General features: G+C 44.2%; 1 protein-coding gene across 13 annotated transcripts in view; it reads right to left on the bottom strand.

Annotated features, from left to right (window-relative positions):
• LOC110505144 (prominin-1-A) overlaps nucleotides 1–19378 on the bottom strand; it is a 123049-nt gene that overhangs the window by 26808 nt on the left and 76863 nt on the right. For 7 of the 13 annotated variants that reach the window (XM_021584148.2, XM_021584150.2, XM_021584155.2 and 4 more), the window contains 11 exons: nucleotides 14171–14291; nucleotides 13818–13881; nucleotides 13426–13515; nucleotides 10526–10549; nucleotides 5441–5670; nucleotides 5188–5262; nucleotides 4749–4812; nucleotides 4313–4472; nucleotides 2664–2816; nucleotides 2305–2428; nucleotides 2085–2188 (listed from right to left, as the gene is read on the bottom strand). In XM_021584148.2, coding sequence (XP_021439823.1) covers nucleotides 2085–2188; nucleotides 2305–2428; nucleotides 2664–2816; nucleotides 4313–4472; nucleotides 4749–4812; nucleotides 5188–5262; nucleotides 5441–5670; nucleotides 10526–10549; nucleotides 13426–13515; nucleotides 13818–13881; nucleotides 14171–14291 — 1209 coding nt within the window. The remainder of the gene's footprint in view (nucleotides 1–2084; nucleotides 2189–2304; nucleotides 2429–2663; nucleotides 2817–4312; nucleotides 4473–4748; nucleotides 4813–5187; nucleotides 5263–5440; nucleotides 5671–10525; nucleotides 10550–13425; nucleotides 13516–13817; nucleotides 13882–14170; nucleotides 14292–19378) is intronic. The other 6 variants (XM_021584152.2, XM_036969591.1, XM_036969593.1 and 3 more) reach the window with 1 other exon arrangement.

The raw sequence follows: 19378 nt of genomic DNA, 5'->3' as shown, positions 1-19378 counted from the left end.
ATTTGTTCTTAACTGACTTGCCTCAAATAAATATTGTCATATGGCTTTCAGCCAATCAGCAACTAGGGCTCGAACAACCCTGTTTCTAATAGGGAACACAACATGATGGTCTTACAACACAGATTTGCTGCCTGTTCTAATCGAGAGATGATGAAAGTTGATGAAATCTAGGCCGGAAAGAAAGCTCAAGCATTAAATCCCTCTCCCTAGTTTCAATCTTTTAAATAATTTACTAAGCAATGTCAGAGAGAATGTGAGGAGACTCCTGTGACATTTATTCCAGTCAAAAAATACCACAAAACAGAAATAGCTAGCGTTATCATCTAGTTCGATTCATAAGTAATCAATATAGTTCTCCAGCAGGTCTATGTAAAACATAAACCATCACTAGAACACACACAGATGAATCCCCAGCAGGAAGTGGTACATACAGTGCCTTGCGAAAGTATTCGGCCCCCTTGAACTTTGCGACCTTTTGCTACATTTCAGGCTTCAAACATAAAGATATAAAACTGTATTTTTTTGTGAAGAATCAACAACAAGTGGGACACAATCATGAAGTGGAACGACATTTATTGGATATTTCAAACTTTTTTAACAAATCAAAAACTGAAAAATTGGGCGTGCAAAATTATTCAGCCCCCTTAAGTTAATACTTTGTAGCGCCACCTTTTGCTGCGATTACAGCTGTAAGTCGCTTGGGGTATGTCTCTATCAGTTTTGCACATCGAGAGACTGACATTTTTTCCCATTCCTCCTTGCAAAACAGCTCGAGCTCAGTGAGGTTGGATGGAGAGCATTTGTGAACAGCAGTTTTCAGTTCTTTCCACAGATTCTCGATTGGATTCAGGTCTGGACTTTGACTTGGCCATTCTAACACCTGGATATGTTTATTTTTGAACCATTCCATTGTAGATTTTGCTTTAAGTTTTGGATCATTATCTTGTTGGAAGACAAAACTCCGTCCCAGTCTCAGGTCTTTTGCAGACTCCATCAGGTTTTCTTTCAGAATGGTCCTGTATTTGGCTCCATCCATCTTCCCATCAATTTTAACCATCTTCCCTGTCCCTGCTGAAGAAAAGCAGGCCCAAACCATGATGCTGCCACCACCATGTTTGACAGTGGGGATGGTGTGTTCAGGGTGATGAGCTGTGTTGCTTTTACGCCAAACATAACGTTTTGCATTGTTGCCAAAAAGTTCAATTTTGGTTTCATCTGACCAGAGCACCTTCTTCCACATGTTTGGTGTGTCTCCCAGGTGGCTTGTGGCAAACTTTAAACAACACTTTTTATGGATATCTTTAAGAAATGGCTTTCTTCTTGCCACTCTTCAATAAAGGCCAGATTTGTGCAATATACGACTGATTGTTGTCCTATGGACAGAGTCTCCCACCTCAGCTGTAGATCTCTGCATTTCATCCAGAGTGATCATGGGCCTCTTGGCTGCATCTCTGATCAGTCTTCTCCTTGTATGAGCTGAAAGTTTAGAGGGACGGCCAGGTCTTGGTAGATTTGCAGTGGTCTGATACTCCTTCCATTTCAATATTATCGCTTGCACAGTGCTCCTTGGGATGTTTAAAGCTTGGGAAATCTTTTTGTATCCAAATCCGGCTTTAAACTTCTTCACAACAGTATCTCGGACCTGCCTGGTGTGTTCCTTGTTCTTCATGATGCTCTCTGCGCTTTTGACGGACCTCTGAGACTATCACAGTGCAGGTGCATTTATACGGAGACTTGATTACACACATGTGGATTGTATTTATCATCATTAGTCATTTAGGTCAACATTGGATCATTCAGAGATCCTCACTGAACTTATGGAGAGAGTTTGCTGCACTGAAAGTAAAGGGGCTGAATAATTTTGCACGCCCAATTTTTCAGTTTTTGATTTGTTAAAAAAGTTTGAAAGATCCAATAAATGTCGTTCTACTTCATGATTGTGTCCCACTTGTTGTTGATTCTTCACAAAAAAATACAGTTTTATATCTTTATGTTTGAAGCCTGAAATGTGGCAAAAGGTCGCAAAGTTCAAGGGGGCCGAATACTTTCGCAAGGCACTGTACATACATCCTGTAAAGTATTACCTGTAGAGACTCTCCACTGTGAGATCCAGGTCTGAGTCGTTGTACATGTACCCTGGGATGAAGTTCCTCCACTCAGGGTTCACCAGGTGAGGAGTGTCCAAAACCTGGGACACAAATGACTAGTAAGACCATCATTCAGTTTCTCGATCATTATTATACAGCAAGACCATTTACAATGCCTAGACAGTCTCACATTAACAGTTACCACATCATAACTTGCCTTGAAGAGCTGCTTGGTGTGGAAGGGCTCGCAGACCAGCTTCTCCAAGTTGCCCCCAACCAGAAAGGTGGCGGTCACCACTCCCATCAGTATCCAGGAGAAGAGGAAGCTGAAGCCCACACCGCTGTGGAGAGACACGCATAGACAGATAGACAGACAGATGCCCAGCCAACCAGTCAGTCAGCCAGAGAGACAGCCTGTCAGCTGGCCAGAATTTGTCATTTATTTTTTATTTTACCAGGTAAGTTGACTGAGAACACATTCTCATTTACAGCAACGACCTGGGGAAAAGTTACAGGGGAGAGGAGGGGGGGGGGGATGAATGAGCCAATTGTACAGCCTGCCAGCCTACTACTCACGCCATAAGCAGGGTGCCGCCGGTGTTGGAGACACAGCCCCGTGTGGTGGGGGAGGCGTGCTTGTCATAGCCTATGGTGCCACACAGTATGGCCAGGAAGTTGAAAGCAAGGATGAGAACCACCATGCAGCACAGGCCAATACAGCAAATCCACCTGTAGAGGAACCCTGGAGTCAGTACACCATGACGAGTAACAATGGATAATAACGATGGAGCTACAGACTACGTTCGCCGGGTAGAGGTCTGGGTAGAGGTCTGCACGGGACTGATTCCTTCATCCCGCTCCAGAAGCTTTTCACATGGCTCCCTCAGCTCTTCATACCGCACCTGGCGGCTCCTGCTAACTTCTTGTCCGACTCCTATCCGCTCCCACAAGAACTGGTCCCGAGCCTGACCGTAGTCCCGCAATGTTATTGTAGGTGTATGAGATGCTGCTAGCTTTGCAGCTCCCGGTCTCAGCAATTTTGCCACCTTAAGCCAGATCAAAATGCAAAAATAGCCTAATAAATAGGTTAAATTACCAGAGATTCACACCAGGCCAATTATATTACACTATTGGTATTATTGGGTATATCAGCCAATAGGCTAGACCTACAGTAGTTTGAAAGAAAGCAGAGTTGGGGTTGAAATTAGAATAGGAGCGCACTAGACTTAAGCTAAGTTTTGCATAACTTTTAGGAGCGGCACGATCTGCAGACAGAGTAAAATAAATGTTGATTTCCAGTCAATGTCGGAGCATAAACTATAGCCTATCCTATTTAGGAAGGTGATTCCCTTGGAACGACAACTGTCCCGTGGTCCGTATTTCTCCGCCCATGCAGCCTACAGGCCACACGTTGGGTATACGCGCAGTTGATCTCGCACACACAACAAAAGAGAGGAGGGGTAGGCTATTGAACTTGAAGCAACAAAAATGTGGCTATTCATTTGTGAATATTTTGCGACAAATAGTTGCTCTTAATAGGCTACAGTAGATACAGATTTGCAGGCATAGACAAATAAATGTGTTATCAACAGGGTATATACGTCCAGTCAATGTCGGAGCCGTAGCCTACCACTGGGAAGCACATTTCTCCGCACACGCAGCCGACTTCATCGATACCACACATAAGGCACATTTGATCTCGCACGCCCAACAAAAGAGAGGCGAGGTAGGCTGAACTTGAAGCAGCAACAAAAATGCTCTCCACCCCAAGTAGTCTGTCTGACCGCCTGCTCCCGCCCGCGGCAATGAAAAATGCATGGCGGCATCACAACGCTCTCTGTCGCGGCCTGAAGGTTCCATGGGCACCCAGCGGCAACGCAGCCCCCCCCATCTCAGGGCTCAATCAAATGTAATGGGTGTAATAAGCACAGCTGGTCAAAGAGGGCAACATCAGGAGGCCATGTATGCGTGGGCAGGTCCAGGGTATACTTAGAAGATAACTGACTGAACAAACTCCTGATTCATTATTACATTATGTCACAGTGACCTCTGCTGCTTGGAATGACGCAATAACTCCCGACGATGTTCAGATAAAAACAGAAATGCATTTGTTCTAAAACTCTGAGCACATCATGGGTCCCGGTCAAAAGTAGTACACTGTATAGGGAATAGGGTGCCGTTTGGGACGCCCGGTTTGTGAAGCGAGGCCCAGTTCCCGATTGTACCTGTAGAAGTCGATCTGGTCGATCTCGGGGTAGGAGTCTTCTATCTTGGAGTGTGTGTGACTAATGAAGTTGGTGAAGTTGGCCATAGTGCTGTGTACAGGGAACACCTTGGAGAAGCTGCTGATGTTGGTGCCGATGATGTCCAACATGCCCCGGGCTCCTGGGAGAGAGGGAGGGAGAGACATTGGTGAATTAATGGAGTAATACAACCATATATTTTGGGGTACTGGGGTAAGACAGTTCAGGTGTAGGTCATTAATTGGAATATGGCAATTGGTCTTATTGGGCTTTACCTTCAATGAGTATTCATACCATACATGATTTGACTGATTTGGTAATGCAAAGTTGAACACTCAAAATGATATAACCCTTCATATAGTTTCTTCTGAAACTTTTTTAGGAGCATTACATGAGGTTAAAGAGAGATGCCACTCACCCTCGAATACGTTCCTCATCTGGTCACTCACCATGCCTGGAGTGTCATTGAATGAGGAGTAGCCCTGTTTGGAGGAGAAAGTACAGGTGTGGGATCTTAATTTGATGACCCTGTTGTTGCAAGAAAAATGCAAACTTGTAGTGTATTTGAGGTTTAAAAGAGGTTTCTAAAGTTTGTAATTTCCACTTTAAAATGTTAGACTTGACTCGTACTAACTAAAAATGTATCAACCCCCAACAAAAATGTAAATTCATTATAATCCACACAATACTTCACATTTCCTGTTGCTGCAGGATTATTTTCCTGCTGTGAGAAACTGGTCATTAAGATTCCACATCCATAGAAAGGCACGTCTGCGACAGTATCACAAATATATATTTTTTTCAATGTCACAACTTCCAATTTTAACCTAAAGCTTTTGCAACATTTCTAGACTCACCTTTTGAATGATATTGCTGAGGTCCGTTTTCATCAACTGATTCACACTTTCCAGCTGATTGTTCATATCAGGTAACTGCAGCACATCACACACAGCACACACTTACAACGTGATTTTCCTCAGGCAGCGCAGCACACACAATGGGCAAAAATACATTTTAAATAGACCAGATGGCAAATAGTATATTGCTATATAAATCAAAATATCACTGTATGACTATTATAATCATCTTCAATAAAGCGGTCCAGCATACCCGGGTGAAGTTGGCGCTGACGTGGAGCTGTGCCAGGGAGCTACGGATGGAGAGGCAGAGCTGGGCGGTGGTGGCGTCCGAGTCCTCGTCGTTGCAGCCCGGGTCGTTGAGGGTTCTATTGAGGCTGAAGCGCACCAGGCTCAGGTTGAAGTGGAGCTTCCCTGTCGCCTCCTGGAGAACCTCCAGAGACATACTCACGTTCTCCAGGGCGTCTTTGGTCTCCCGCATGGCTTGGGATGGGGACGGGGTAGGATGGAGAGGTGGTAAGTGTGTGTGAGAGTGCATTATAGAGACACACACAAATGTACAAGGCATAGTCACAAAAACACTCAATGTATGCACACGCAAGTACATACACACCAAACCAAATACACACACACATGCACAGTCATACCCTAGCCGTGATTATACACACACACAAAAACACACACATTCACACAGGGGCAGCAATTAGAATTGAACAGCTGAACAATAGTTGCAGGTTCAATCCACTGTTGGAGCAAGATTGGAACTTGGAAGGCCATAAACTTAATATATTCATATCGAGTCATAATTAAGATGGCACGCAAGGTAAGTTTGTACAGTTCCAACTATAGTGGCAAGAAAAAGTGTGTGACCCCTTTGGAAATACCTGGATTTCTGCATAAATTGGTCATAACATTTGATCTGATCTTCATCTAGGTCACAACAATAGACAAACACAGTCTTATTAAACTAATAATACACAAACAATTATAGGTTTTCATGTCTTTATTGAACACACCGTGTAAACATTCACAGTGCAGGGTGGGAAAAGTATGTGAACCATTGGATTTAATAACTGGTTGATCCTCCTTTGGCAGAAATAACCTCAAACCAAATGTTTTCTGTAGTTACGGATCAGACCTGCACAACGGTCAGGAGGAATTTTGGACCTTTACAAAATTGTTTCAGTTTGGCAATATTCTTGGGATGTCTGGTTTGAACCGCTCTCTTGAGATCATGCCACATCATCTCAATCGGGTTGAGGTCAGGACTCTGACTGGGCCCTCCAGAAGGTGTCTTTTCTTCTGTTGAAGCCATTCAATGTTGATTTACTTCTGTGTTTTGGGTCATTGTCCTGTTTGCATCACTCAACTTCTGTTGAGCTTCAATTGGCGGACAGATAGCCTTACATTCTCCTGCAAAATGTCTTGAAAAACTTGGGAATTAATTTTTCTGTCGATGATAGCAAGCTGTCCAGGCCCTGAGGCAGCAAAGCAGCCCTAAACCATGATGCTCCCTACACCATACTTTACAGTGTGGGTGAGGCTTTGATATTGGTGTACTGTGCCTTCTTTTCTCCACACATAGTGTTGTGTGTTCCTTCCGAACAACTCAACTGTAGTTTCATCTGTCCACAGAATAGTTTGCCAGTAGCGCTGTGGAACATCCTTTTAACAAGGCTAATCTGAAAACAAGACTCCCTAAATTTTATCAGCATATCGATTGCGCAACCAGGGGTGGAAAGACCTTGGATCATTGTTACTCTAACTTCCGCGACGCATATAAGGCCCTGCCCCGCCCCCCTTTCGGAAAAGCTGACCACGACTCCATTTTGTTGATCCCTGCCTACAGACAGAAACTAAAACAAGAGGCTCCCACGCTGAGGTCTGTCCAACGCTGGTCCGACCAAGCTGACTCCACACTCCAAGACTGCTTCCATCACGTGGACTGGGAGATGTTTCGTATTGCGTCAGATAACAACATTGACGAATACGCTGATTCGGTGTGCGAGTTCATTAGAATGTGCGTTGAAGATGTCGTTCCCATAGCAACGATTAAAACATTCCCTAACCAGAAACCGTGGATTGATGGCAGCATTCGTGTGAAACTGAAAGCGCGAACCACTGCTTTTAATCAGGGCAAGGTGTCTGGTAACATGACCGAATATAAACAGTGCAGCTATTCCCTCCGCAAGGTTATCAAACAAGCTAAGCGCCAGTACAGAGACAAAGTAGAATCTCAATTCAACGGCTCAGACACAAGAGGCATGTGGCAGGGTCTACAGTCAATCACGGACTACAGGAAGAAATCCAGCCCAGTCACGGACCAGGATGTCTTGCTCCCAGGCAGACTAAATCACTTTTTTGCCCGCTTTGAGGACAATACAGTGCCACTGACACGGCCTGCAACGAAAACATGCGGTCTCTCCTTCACTGCAGCCGAGGTGAGTAAGACATTTAAACGTGTTAACCCTCGCAAGGCTGCAGGCCCAGACGGCATCCCCAGCCGCGCCCTCAGAGCATGCGCAGACCAGCTGGCCGGTGTGTTTACGGACATATTCAATCAATCCCTATACCAGTCTGCTGTTCCCACATGCTTCAAGAGGGCCACCATTGTTCCTGTTCCCAAGAAAGCTAAGGTAACTGAGCTAAACGACTACCGCCCCGTAGCACTCACATCCGTCATCGTGAAGTGCTTTGAGAGACTAGTCAAGGACCATATCACCTCCACCCTACCTGACACCCTAGACCCACTCCAATTTGCTTACCGCCCAAATAGGTCCACAGACGATGCAATCTCAACCACACTGCACACTGCCCTAACCCATCTGGACAAGAGGAATACCTATGTGAGAATGCTGTTCATCGACTACAGCTCGGCATTCAACACCATAGTACCCTCCAAGCTCGTCATCAAGCTCGAGACCCTGGGTCTCGACCCCGCCCTGTGCAACTGGGTACTGGACTTCCTGACGGGCCGCCCCCAGGTGGTGAGGGTAGGCAACAACATCTCCTCCCCGCTGATCCTCAACACTGGGGCCCCACAAGGGTGCGTTCTGAGCCCTCTCCTGTACTCCCTGTTCACCCACGACTGCGTGGCCACGCACGCCTCCAACTCAATCATCAAGTTTGCGGACGACACAACAGTGGTAGGCTTGATTACCAACAACGACGAGACGGCCTACAGGGAGGAGGTGAGGGCCCTCGGAGTGTGGTGTCAGGAAAATAACCTCACACTCAACGTCAACAAAACTAAGGAGATGATTGTGGACTTCAGGAAACAGCAGAGGGAACACCCCCCTATCCACATCGATGGAACAGTAGTGGAGAGGGTAGCAAGTTTTAAGTTCCTCGGCATACACATCACAGACAAACTGAATTGGTCCACTCACACAGACAGCATCGTGAAGAAGGCGCAACAGCGCCTCTTCAACCTCAGGAGGCTGAAGAAATTCGGCTTGTCACCAAAAGCACTCACAAACTTCTACAGATGTACAATCGAGAGCATCCTGGCGGGCTGTATCACCGCCTGGTATGGCAACTGCACCTCCCTCAACCGTAAGGCTCTCCAGAGGGTAGTGAGGTCTGCACAACGCATCACCGGGGGCAAACTACCTGCCCTCCAGGACACCTACACCACCCGATGTCACAGGAAGGCCATAAAGATCATCAAGGACATCAACCACCCGAGCCACTGCCTGTTCACCCCGCTATCATCCAGAAGGCGAGGTCAGTACAGGTGCATCAAAGCTGGGACCGAGAGACTGAAAAACAGCTTCTATCTCAAGGCCATCAGACTGTTAAACAGCCACCACTAACACTGAGTGGCTGCTGCCAACACACTGACACTGACTCAACTCCAGCCACTTTAATAATGGGAATTGATGGGAAATGATGTAAATATATCACTAGCCACTTTAAACAATGCTACCCTATATAATGTTACTTACCCTACATTATTCATCTCATATGCATACGTATATACTGTACTCTATATCATCGACTGTATCCTTATGTAATACATGTATCACTAGCCACTTTAACTATGCCACTTTGTTTACATACTCATCTCATTTGTACATACTGTACTCGATACCATCTACTGTATCTTGCCTATGCTGCTCTGTACCATCACTCATTCATATATCCTTATGTACATATTATTTATCCCCTTACACTGTGTACAAGACAGTAGTTTTGGAATTGTTAGTTAGATTACTTGTTATTACTGCATTGTCGGAACTAGAAGCACAAGCATTTCGCTACACTCGCATTAACATCTGCCAAATAAAAATGAAAATAAAATAAAATAAAATGTGATTTGATTTGATTTGACATCCAGGTGCACTTTTGCAAACTTCAGATGTGCAGCAATGTATTTTTTGGACAGCAGTGGCTTCTTCCATGGTGTCCTCCCATGAACACCATTCTTGTTTAGTGTTTTACGTATCGTAAATTCATCAATAGAGATGTTAGCATGTTCCTGAGATTGCTGTAAGTCTTTAGCTGACACTAGGATTCTTCTTAACCTCATTGAGCATCCTGAACTGTGCTCTTGTAGTCATCTTTGCAGGATGGCCACTCCTAGGGAGAGTAGCAACAGTGCTGAACTTTTTCCATTTGTAGACAATTTGTTTTACCGTGGACTGATGAACATCAAGGCTTTTAGAGATACTTTTGTAACCCTTTCCAGTTTTATGCAAGTCTACATTTCTTCTGGGATATCTTTTGTTTGAGGCATGGTTCACATCAGGCAATGCTTCTTGTGAATAGCAAACTCACATTTTGCGAGTGTTTTTTTATAGGGCTCTAAACAACATCTCCAATCTCGTCTCATTGATTGGACTCCAGGTTAGCTGACTCCTGACTCCAAATAGCTTTTGGAGAAGTCATTAGCCAATGGGTTCACATACTTTTCCCAACTTACACTGTGAATGTTTAAATTATATATGCAATATAGACAAGAAAAATACAATAATGTGTGTGTTATTAGTTTAAGCACACTATGTTTGTCTATTGTTGTGACTTAGATGAAGATCAGATCAAATTTGATGACCAATTTATGCAGAAATCCAGGTAATTCCACACTTTTTCTTGGCACTGTATATTGTAGACACACAAGGATGCCTCGTGATTTAGCCTGGTCCCAGATCTGTTTGTGCTGTCTTGCCATCTCCTATGGCCATTGTCATACCAATGGTACAAACTGATCTTGGACCAGGCTACAATTGGCTCAAGAGCCAGGAATACCACAAGGGGACCAATCACAAGAGTGACACCAGGGTGAAGTCTCAAGGTTACAAGGCCAGGGATCACAAGGTCAGGGTTTATTTACTGTTACCTTTAATGGCCCTCTCCACTTTGACTTTATGACAAAAAAGTAAAAAGGAAAGAAAGGGATGTCTACTTAAGCGATTAAAGTCGTAGTACGCCATGTTACGAGCTAAGCAACAAGATCTTTCTATAAGAACTACAATACTACTCTATATTGTTTATATACAGTGCATTCGGAAAGTATTCAGAGCCCTTGATTTTTTCTTTTACAGCCTTATTCTAAAATGGATTGAAAAAAATCTCCTCATCAATCTAAACACAATACCCCATCAAGATGAAACGAAAACAGGTTTTCAGAAACTTTTGCCAAATGTATTAAAAATAAAAAACAGAAATACCTTATTTACATAAGTATTCAGACCCTTTGCTATGAGACTCGAAATTGAACTCAGATGCATCCTGTTTCCATTGATCATCTTTGAGATGCTTCTACAACTTGATTCGAGTCCACCTGTGGTAAATCCAATTGAATGAACATGATTTGGAAAGGCACACACTTGTAAGTCCCAAAGTTGACAGTGCATGTCAGAGCAAAAACCACAGATCTGGGGAAGGGTACCAAAACATTTAAGCAGCATTGAAGGTCCCCAAGAACACAGTGTCCTCCATCATTCTTAAATGGAAGAAGTTTGGAACCACCAAGACTATTCCTAGAGCTGGCCGCCTGGCCAGACTGAGCAATCGTGACCGATGGTCTTCAGAGTTCTTCTGTGGAGATGAGAGAACCTTCCAGAAGGACAACCATCTCTGTAGCACTCCATCAATCATGCCTTTATGGTAGTGGCCATACAGTAAAAGGCACATGATAGCCCACATGGAGTTTGTCAAAAGGCACCTAAAGGACTCTCAGACCATGAGAAACAAGATTCTCTGGTCTGATGAAACCAAGATTGAACTCTTTGGCCTGAATGCCAAGCGTCACATCTGAAGGAAAACTGGCATCATCCCTACGGTGAAGCATGGTCGTGGCAGAATCATGCTGTGGGGATGTTTTTCAGCGGCAGGGACTGGGAGACTAGTCAGGTTTGAGGGAAAGATGAACAGAGCAAAATACAGAGTGATCCTTGATGAAAACCTGCTCCAGAGCGCTCAGTCTCTGAATGTCCTTGATTGGCCCAGCCAGAACCCAGACTTGAATCAGATCGAACATCTCTGAAGAGACCTGAAAATATCTGTGCAGTGACACTCCCCATCCAACCTGACAGAGCTTGAGAGGATCTGCAGAGAAGAATGGGAGAAACTCCCCAAATACAGGTGTGCCAAGCTTGTAGTGTCATACCCAAGAAGACTCCAGGCTGTAATCGCTGCCAAAGGTGCTTCAACAAAGTGCTGAGTAAAGGGTCTGAATACTTATGTAAATGTGATAATTCAATTTTTTTTAAATGCTGTTTTTGCTTTGTCATTATGGGGTATTGTGTGTAGATTGATGAGGGGGAAAAAACAAATGAATCCATTTTAGAATAGGGCTGTAACATAACAAAATGTGGAAAACGTCAAGGGGTCTGCATACTATCCGAATGAACTGTATACATACACTGAGTGTACAAAACCTTAGGAACACCTTTCTAAAATTGAGTTGCACCCCCCTTTGCCCTCAGAGCAGCCTCAGTTCGTCAGGGCATGTACTCTAACATGTGTCGAAAGCGTTCCACAGGGATGCTGGATTTCTTTATAATAACAGCTTCATCTCAATTCTAGTCAGGTTTTAGAGCCAAGCATAGTACAATAACTGTGGTAACTAAAGTTGTAGAGGCTCAGGACTGTGTTTCCCTTTTTTATTGATTTGTTGAAGGTCTTCGACACTGTTGACCATGACCTGCTGTTGTATAAACTTAAAAAAGGTTGGTTTATGTGTTGAAGCATTGGATTGGTACTGACAGAACACAGTGTGTAGCACAGCCAGGTTATGAAATCGGAGTTTCGAAGGATTACGAAATGAGTTGCCCGGGGCTCAATTTTTGGTCCGATCCTTTTCACGGTGTATATAAATTATATAGGGAAGACTGTTGACTGCATTGATAACTTGACCAAGAAACGGAAGTTGAAATTAGATTTTTATTTTAGGAACAAATCTTGCTCTTCAACGTCAGGCAGAAAGCATCTTGTTCAAAGCATTTTCCTATTGGTGCTGGATTATGGTGATATTGTCTCGATGCAGGCCTCGGCAAGTACCTTAAAAACTCTGGACACTGTGTATCATGGTGCTTTAAAATGTATCACAAATGCTAGATCACTCACCCATCACTGTGAATTGCATGCAATGGACCTTTCTCTCCACCAGGAGGCTAAAGCCCCGGTATACCTTCGTACACAAAGCATTGATGGGACAACTCCCTTTGTATCTCTGTTCCTTACTGACCAGATCAGTCACTCGATACAGTCTTTGTTCACAGTCGCTGCTGTTCTTGTCTGTTCCTAAGGCTAGAACTGAGATGAGGAAGCCTTATTTTTCCCATAATGCCCCTTCATCCTGGCGCATGCTTCAAAAGATATTCAAGTTAAGGAGTTAGTGTCCTTGCCTGTTTTAAGACTCTGATCGCCGCGACTTGTTTTTGATAGTTGCGGTTATTTTGAATCTTCTACCGTATCTGCAATTTGTGACACTTTGTCTTCTGTGTGTATTTGTATTTTTTTGTCATATTTTATGTACATGCTGCTGTTTCCCTGTTTGGCTTTCTTGCATGTCTCCCTCGCAAAATATATATTTTAACATCATTAGGTCTTACCTGGTTAAATAAAGGTTAAGTAATACATAAATAAAATAATGTTTTGTACACTCAGGGTATTCTTAAAAGATCCTCATAACTTGTGTCCAATTTGAGGACAGCATTGTCAGTGTGGTAGAGAATAAAAACAATGACAGCATCGGTCTGAAAGAGGAAATGATATCATAAGTACAGGACATACCACCAGCCATACGGAGCGCTCCGTCCATTGCAGGACAGACCTCTTTCCCCAATTCCTCATGAATCTTCCCTCCAAGCAGAGGACCCACATCTGAGGATGGGGAAATAGCATCATTGTGTATTCGGGCTAGGGTCAATTCCATTTGAATTCAGGACGTTAATAAATAGATGTTAAAATTCCAATTTCTCTCACAGAAAAGCAATGGAGAAGAATTGGAATTGCAGTTGACATCCTCAATCGACAGAATTGAAATGAAATTGGACCACAACTCTGTTATGTATCTACTTAATGTTCAATATGCTGTTAACTTGATATGGCCATAAGATTCAGAGTTTTGTGCAGCAGACTGAACAGAGACAATATGGAGACGTGGCCTCAGGCGCTGTACTTACTATCCAAGTCAGAAATGACTTTGTTCTTGGCAGTGGCGTATTGTGCTATTAGATAATCAACTTGCTGTGAAAAGAAGAGCAGAACAAAGTCACAGAAATTGAGACACGTGAGTCTGTTTTTTTTGTCTGAGATTATTTGTTGTTGTTTTTTGGTCCGAGATTGTGTTACTCTGTCAGTTTCTCTCTATCTCACACATACCCACGCACCTATTACTGTATGTACGCACGCACCCCTTTGAGAAGCATACAATAAACATTTAATCTAACCATCTCTTACATTCTCGACTTAGCCTTGTGTGTGTGCACACCTACAGAAATACTGTAATTGCAGCTATGGTAAAAAAAAGCTGTACCGTTGGCGTCTCGTTGGTAAAACTCTGCAGGTCCCTCAGGTTGCTACTGACCAATCTTCTCATGCCTTTGAGCTGTGAGCTCAGGTTCTGGTTAGCTGCATACGCACACAGTACTCCAGCCCTGCGGACAAACAAGAAATACAACCACAGAGAACATTAAAAGAGATATAGGCTAGCACACACCAAAATAAGAGCATTTTAAATATTGTAATCCAGATATTCTAAGCTTTATGGCTGCAATTAAATCTAGAATCGGCTTCCTATTTCGCAACAAAGCCTCCTTCACTCATGCTGCCAAACATACCCTCGTAAAACTGACTATCCTACCGATCCTTGACTTCGGCGATGTCATTTACAAAATAGCCTCCATCACACTACTCAGCAAATTGGATGCAGTCTATCACAGTGCCATCTGTTTTGTCACCAAAGCCCCATATACTACCCACCACTGTATGGTGACCTGTATGCTCTCGTTGGCTGGCCCTCGCTACATATTCGTCGCCAAACCCACTGGCTCCAGGTCATCTATAAGTCTATGCTAGGTAATGCCCCGCCTTATCTCAGCTCACTGGTCACCACAGCAACACCCACCTGTAGCACGTGCTCCAGCGGGTATATTTCACTGGTCACCCCCAAAGCCAACACTTACTTTGGCCGCCTTACCTTCCAGTTCTCTGCTGCCAATGACAGGAACAAATTGCAAAAATCACTGAAGCTGGAGACTTATATCTCCCTCACTAACTTTAAGCATCAGCTGTCAGAGCAGCTTACCGATCACTGCACCTGTACACAGCCAATCTGTAAATAGCACACCCAACTACCTCATCCCCATATTGTTACTTATCCTCTTGCTCTTTTGCACCCCAGTATCTCTACTTGCACATCATCATCTGCACTCCAGTGTTAATGCTAAATTGTAATTTTTTTATGGCCTATTCGCCTATCCTATTTATTTCCTTACCTCCCTACTCTTCTACATTTGCACACACTGTACATATATATTTATATTGTGTTATTGACAGTACATTTGTTTATGTGTAACTCTGTGTTGTTGTTTTTGTCGTACTGCTTTGCTTTATCTTGGCCAGGTCACAGTTGTAAAAGAGAACTTGTTCTCAACTGGCCTACCTGGTTAAATAAAGGTTAATATATATATATATATATATATATATATATATATATATATATATATTAAAATTACACAGGCAGCCCAATTCTGTTATTTTCCCACTAATTGGTCTTATGACCCAACAGATCAGCTCTTTTTCCAAAAATTGGGCAAAAGATCAGAATTGGGTGGCCAGTGTAAATGCAGTCTTTATATGCTTATGATTTTGTTGAAAGGCAATTCATGTCAAACTTTTGTTCACACCTTCTGTCTATACAGTTATGAATCCTGTACAGACCTCTAATCAGTTTACAAATAATCATTGGAGTTGAAACATACTTTGAACTAGGGCATGGAGCCAGCTAATGACTGTACATGATGTCCTGTCATCTATTGCCTTTATTGCTTTTCATTATTTTTGATTGTTTGTATGTGTTGTATTGTATGCACCACTCCACACAGAAGTTTGGGGGTGAGGGGCAATTAAGTTGTTTGGATTTGAATGTCCATCTCTCCTTGGCCACATAGCCAACCATTATGACATCACCTGCTTCAGAAAGCTTTGTTCGCCGTGGAAACCATCAATAACATTCTAAAATCCACAACATTCTAGAAACAGAATCAACATTCCCCCCATAAACACTTTCACCTTCTGAGAAGACAGGTTGTTTTGAGACAATCTGTGTACCTTTTTATTGCTAAAATGTCGCTGCATCTGTATAATGATGGCTACGAGTCTGACTCCCACTATCAGCCTGACCAGGGCTACGACTCAGGCTTTGAATCTGAATTGGAGTCAGAAGACCCCTTAGAAGAGTCCAGAGAAGTGGGCCTCTTCATCGAGCCCCCACCCTCCTCATCCTCAGATCAAGATCAGGTCCGTGAAGTCCCAGTGGCTAGGACCCATGCCCAGAGGGCTGAGGTGGACCAGGCAGTGGCCCTGGCCACGGCCCCTGTGGACCCGGAGGTCATGGTGGGCGAGCACAATGAGATTCTCCAGAGCTCCGGCCCTGAGATCACCAGAGCACCTATCTGTCTCATACTTGCCCCTCAGGTGGTTCCATCGTGGGTCACCTGGTTTAGAAGCAGAGAGGCAGAACCAGAAAGCACTCACTCAGACAGTTCTTTGAGCAATGGCGAGTATAAAATTCCAAGTTTAGTAGGAAAACATCATCGCATAGAACGTTTTTGAAGACAAATGCTGTCTTTTAAGTGTGACCGATTGTGTGTATTGTCTTTCATTCCCTAGATTATAATGGTTTAGACGTGAAACGTCAAGAGTCTCCCGTAAGAGATCCGGAGGACCAGAGGGTCCCGCTCACCAAGAGAATGAGAGGATCAGAGGACTCTGACAGTTTCCTGATCCCTAGGTTGCCACCATGGGTCACCTTCAAGAGGACCAGGGAGTCCGGCCCTTCTAGCAGCCCAGGCTGTTTCCAACTAGAAGGCTCATCATGGAAGAAATGGAAGAGGTAGTCTGTCTTTTGATCTCTTTATTGTTTTATCTTGTGTTTTTTTCATTTATATAGACAGTACCAGTCAGATGTTTGGACACACCTACTCATTCAAGGGTTTTTCTTCATAGTTCTATATTTTCTACATTGTAGAATAATATTGAAGACATCGAAACTATGAAATGACACATATGGAATCATGTAGTAACCAAGAAAGTATTCAACAAATGAAAACATATTTCATATTGTAGATTCTTCAAAGTAGCCACACTTTGCCTTGGTGACAGCTTTGCACACTCTTGGCATTCTCTCAACCAGCTTCACTTGGAATGCTTTTCCAACAGTCTTGAAGGAGTTCCCACATATGCAGTGCACTTGTTGGCTGCTTTTCCTTCACTCTGCGGTCCAACTCATCCCAAACCATCTCAATTGGGTTGAGGTCGAGTTATTCTGAAGGCCAGGTCATCTGATGCAGCACTCCACCCCTCTCCGTCTTGGTCAAATAGCCGTTACACAGCCTGGAGGTGTATTTCAGATCATTGTCCTGTTGAAAAACAAATGATAGTCCCACTAAGAGCGAACCAGATGGGATGGTGTATATCGCTGCAGAATGCTGTGGTAGCCATGCTGGTTAAGTGTGCCTTGAATTCTAAATAAATCACTGACAGTGTCACCAGCAAAGCACCCCCACAACATCACACATCTTCCTTCATACTTCACGGTAGGAACTACACATGTTGAGATCATCCGTTCACATACTCCGCGTCTCACAAAGGCACATCGGTTGGAACCAAAAATCTAAAATTTGGACTCATCAGACCAAAGGACAGATTTCCAACGGTCCAATGTCCATTGCTCATTTCTTGGCCCAAGCTGTCATGGTTCCACCAGGGCCCTAGAGAATTTCTTTGTTACTCAGGTGTTGCTTATCATTTCATTTCAGCACCTGGGTCCAACCCCACCTCATCACAGCATGTTTCTGCCACAACATTGACCCAGCAGAGATCAACCAGATTAGAGGTCATAACCTATCAAGGAGCACTGTTGGGAAGATGGCAAGAACAAATCCACGAGACCCTCTGGGCACTCACCGATTCCTTCTGTCCACGGCACGCCCCCAATTCAGGAGGAGCCAATGCCCAAGTCTCATCGCCCAGTGCTACGGGCACCGCTGCAGTTCCTCCAGGGAACCTGCACCAGAAACCCAAGATCCCAGCCCCCTGAGCGGTATGACGGCCACCCGGGAGGATGTAAGGGTTTCCTCACTCAGTGCTCTCTGGTGTTTGAGCTACAGTCCTCCTCGTTCCACACTGATCGGGCCATGATCGCCTACATCATCTCTCTGCGTCAGGGCCCTGGCGTGGGCAACGGCTTTGTGGGAACAGCAGCCACCATCCGGCAGCTCCATATTAGCCTCTACTGCCGAGCTGTGTCAAGTCTTTGACCACCCAGTCGATGGGCGAGAAGCAGCAAGGCGACTGTTCAGACTCCGCCAAGGGGCCCGATCTCCATCCAAGAAGCCAAGAGGTTGAATGCTCGCCAGGCTAGGTGGGCTCTGTTTTCTAACCAGTTCGATTTCACACTAGCCTATCGCCCGGGATCCAAGAATCATAAAGCAGACCCCCTACAATGTCTCTAAGGAGGAGAGGGACCCCGATAACCTGACCCCGTGCGGGGGACCCACTAACAGACTTTACATTCCGCGATCAACCTGGTCCCGACTACTACAATGGGGGCGCTCCTCTAAATTAACTGGGCATCCAGGGGTTAATCGGATACTGGAGTTCCTGAGGTGGATATTCTGGTGGCTCCGCAGCTGGATCCACTCCTGAGGGGGCGGGGGTACTGTCATGATTCCTCCTGGCAGCAGAGACCACCCTAGATACTTTGTTACTCAGGTGTTGCTTACCATTTCATTATGATTTCCCTTTTAAAAGAGGTGTGTTTTCTGTCCTTGTTTGCAGAAGCTTGATTTTGGTTGCCCTGTGTGTTTGTCGCCTGAGTAAGTTTCTAGTCCTTGTGTTTGTTGTTTTTTCAGTATTACTGTGATCTTTCTGTTACCTTATTGTTTTTCAGTGAAGTATTTACGTTATCCTAAACCATTGATGCCTTGTCTGGTCCATTTGCTGCACCTGGGTCCAACCCCACCTCATCACACAAGCAAGTCTCTCTTTATTATTAGTGTCCTTTAGTAGTGGTTTCTTTGCAGCAATTCGACCATGAAGGCCTGATTTACGCAGTCTCCTCTGAACAGTTGATGTTGGATGTGTCTGTTACTTGTAACTCTAAGTTACCTCTGCAGCAGAGGTAACTTTGGGTCTTCCTTCCCTGCGGTGGTCCTCATGAGAGCCAGTTTCATCATAGCGCTTGATGGTTTTTGCGACTGCCCTTAAACCCTTTCTTGAAAAGTTCTTGAAATTTTCCAGATTGACTGACCTTCATGTCTTAAGTTAATGATGGACTGTCATTTCTCTTTGCTTATTTGAGCGGTTCTTGCTATAATATGGATTTGGACTTTTAGGGCAAATAGGGCTATCTTCTGTATACCACCCTTACCTTGTCACAACACAACTGACTGGCTCAAATACGTTAAGAAGGAAATAAATTCCACAAATGAACTTTTAACAAGGCACACTTGTTAATTGA

Source organism: Oncorhynchus mykiss, chromosome 31, assembly GCF_013265735.2.
Source record: "Oncorhynchus mykiss isolate Arlee chromosome 31, USDA_OmykA_1.1, whole genome shotgun sequence".
Taxonomy (NCBI): Eukaryota; Metazoa; Chordata; class Actinopteri; order Salmoniformes; family Salmonidae; genus Oncorhynchus; species Oncorhynchus mykiss.
The sequence above is the reverse complement of the archived record's forward strand: the minus strand, read 5'-3'. Positions and strand labels throughout refer to the sequence as shown.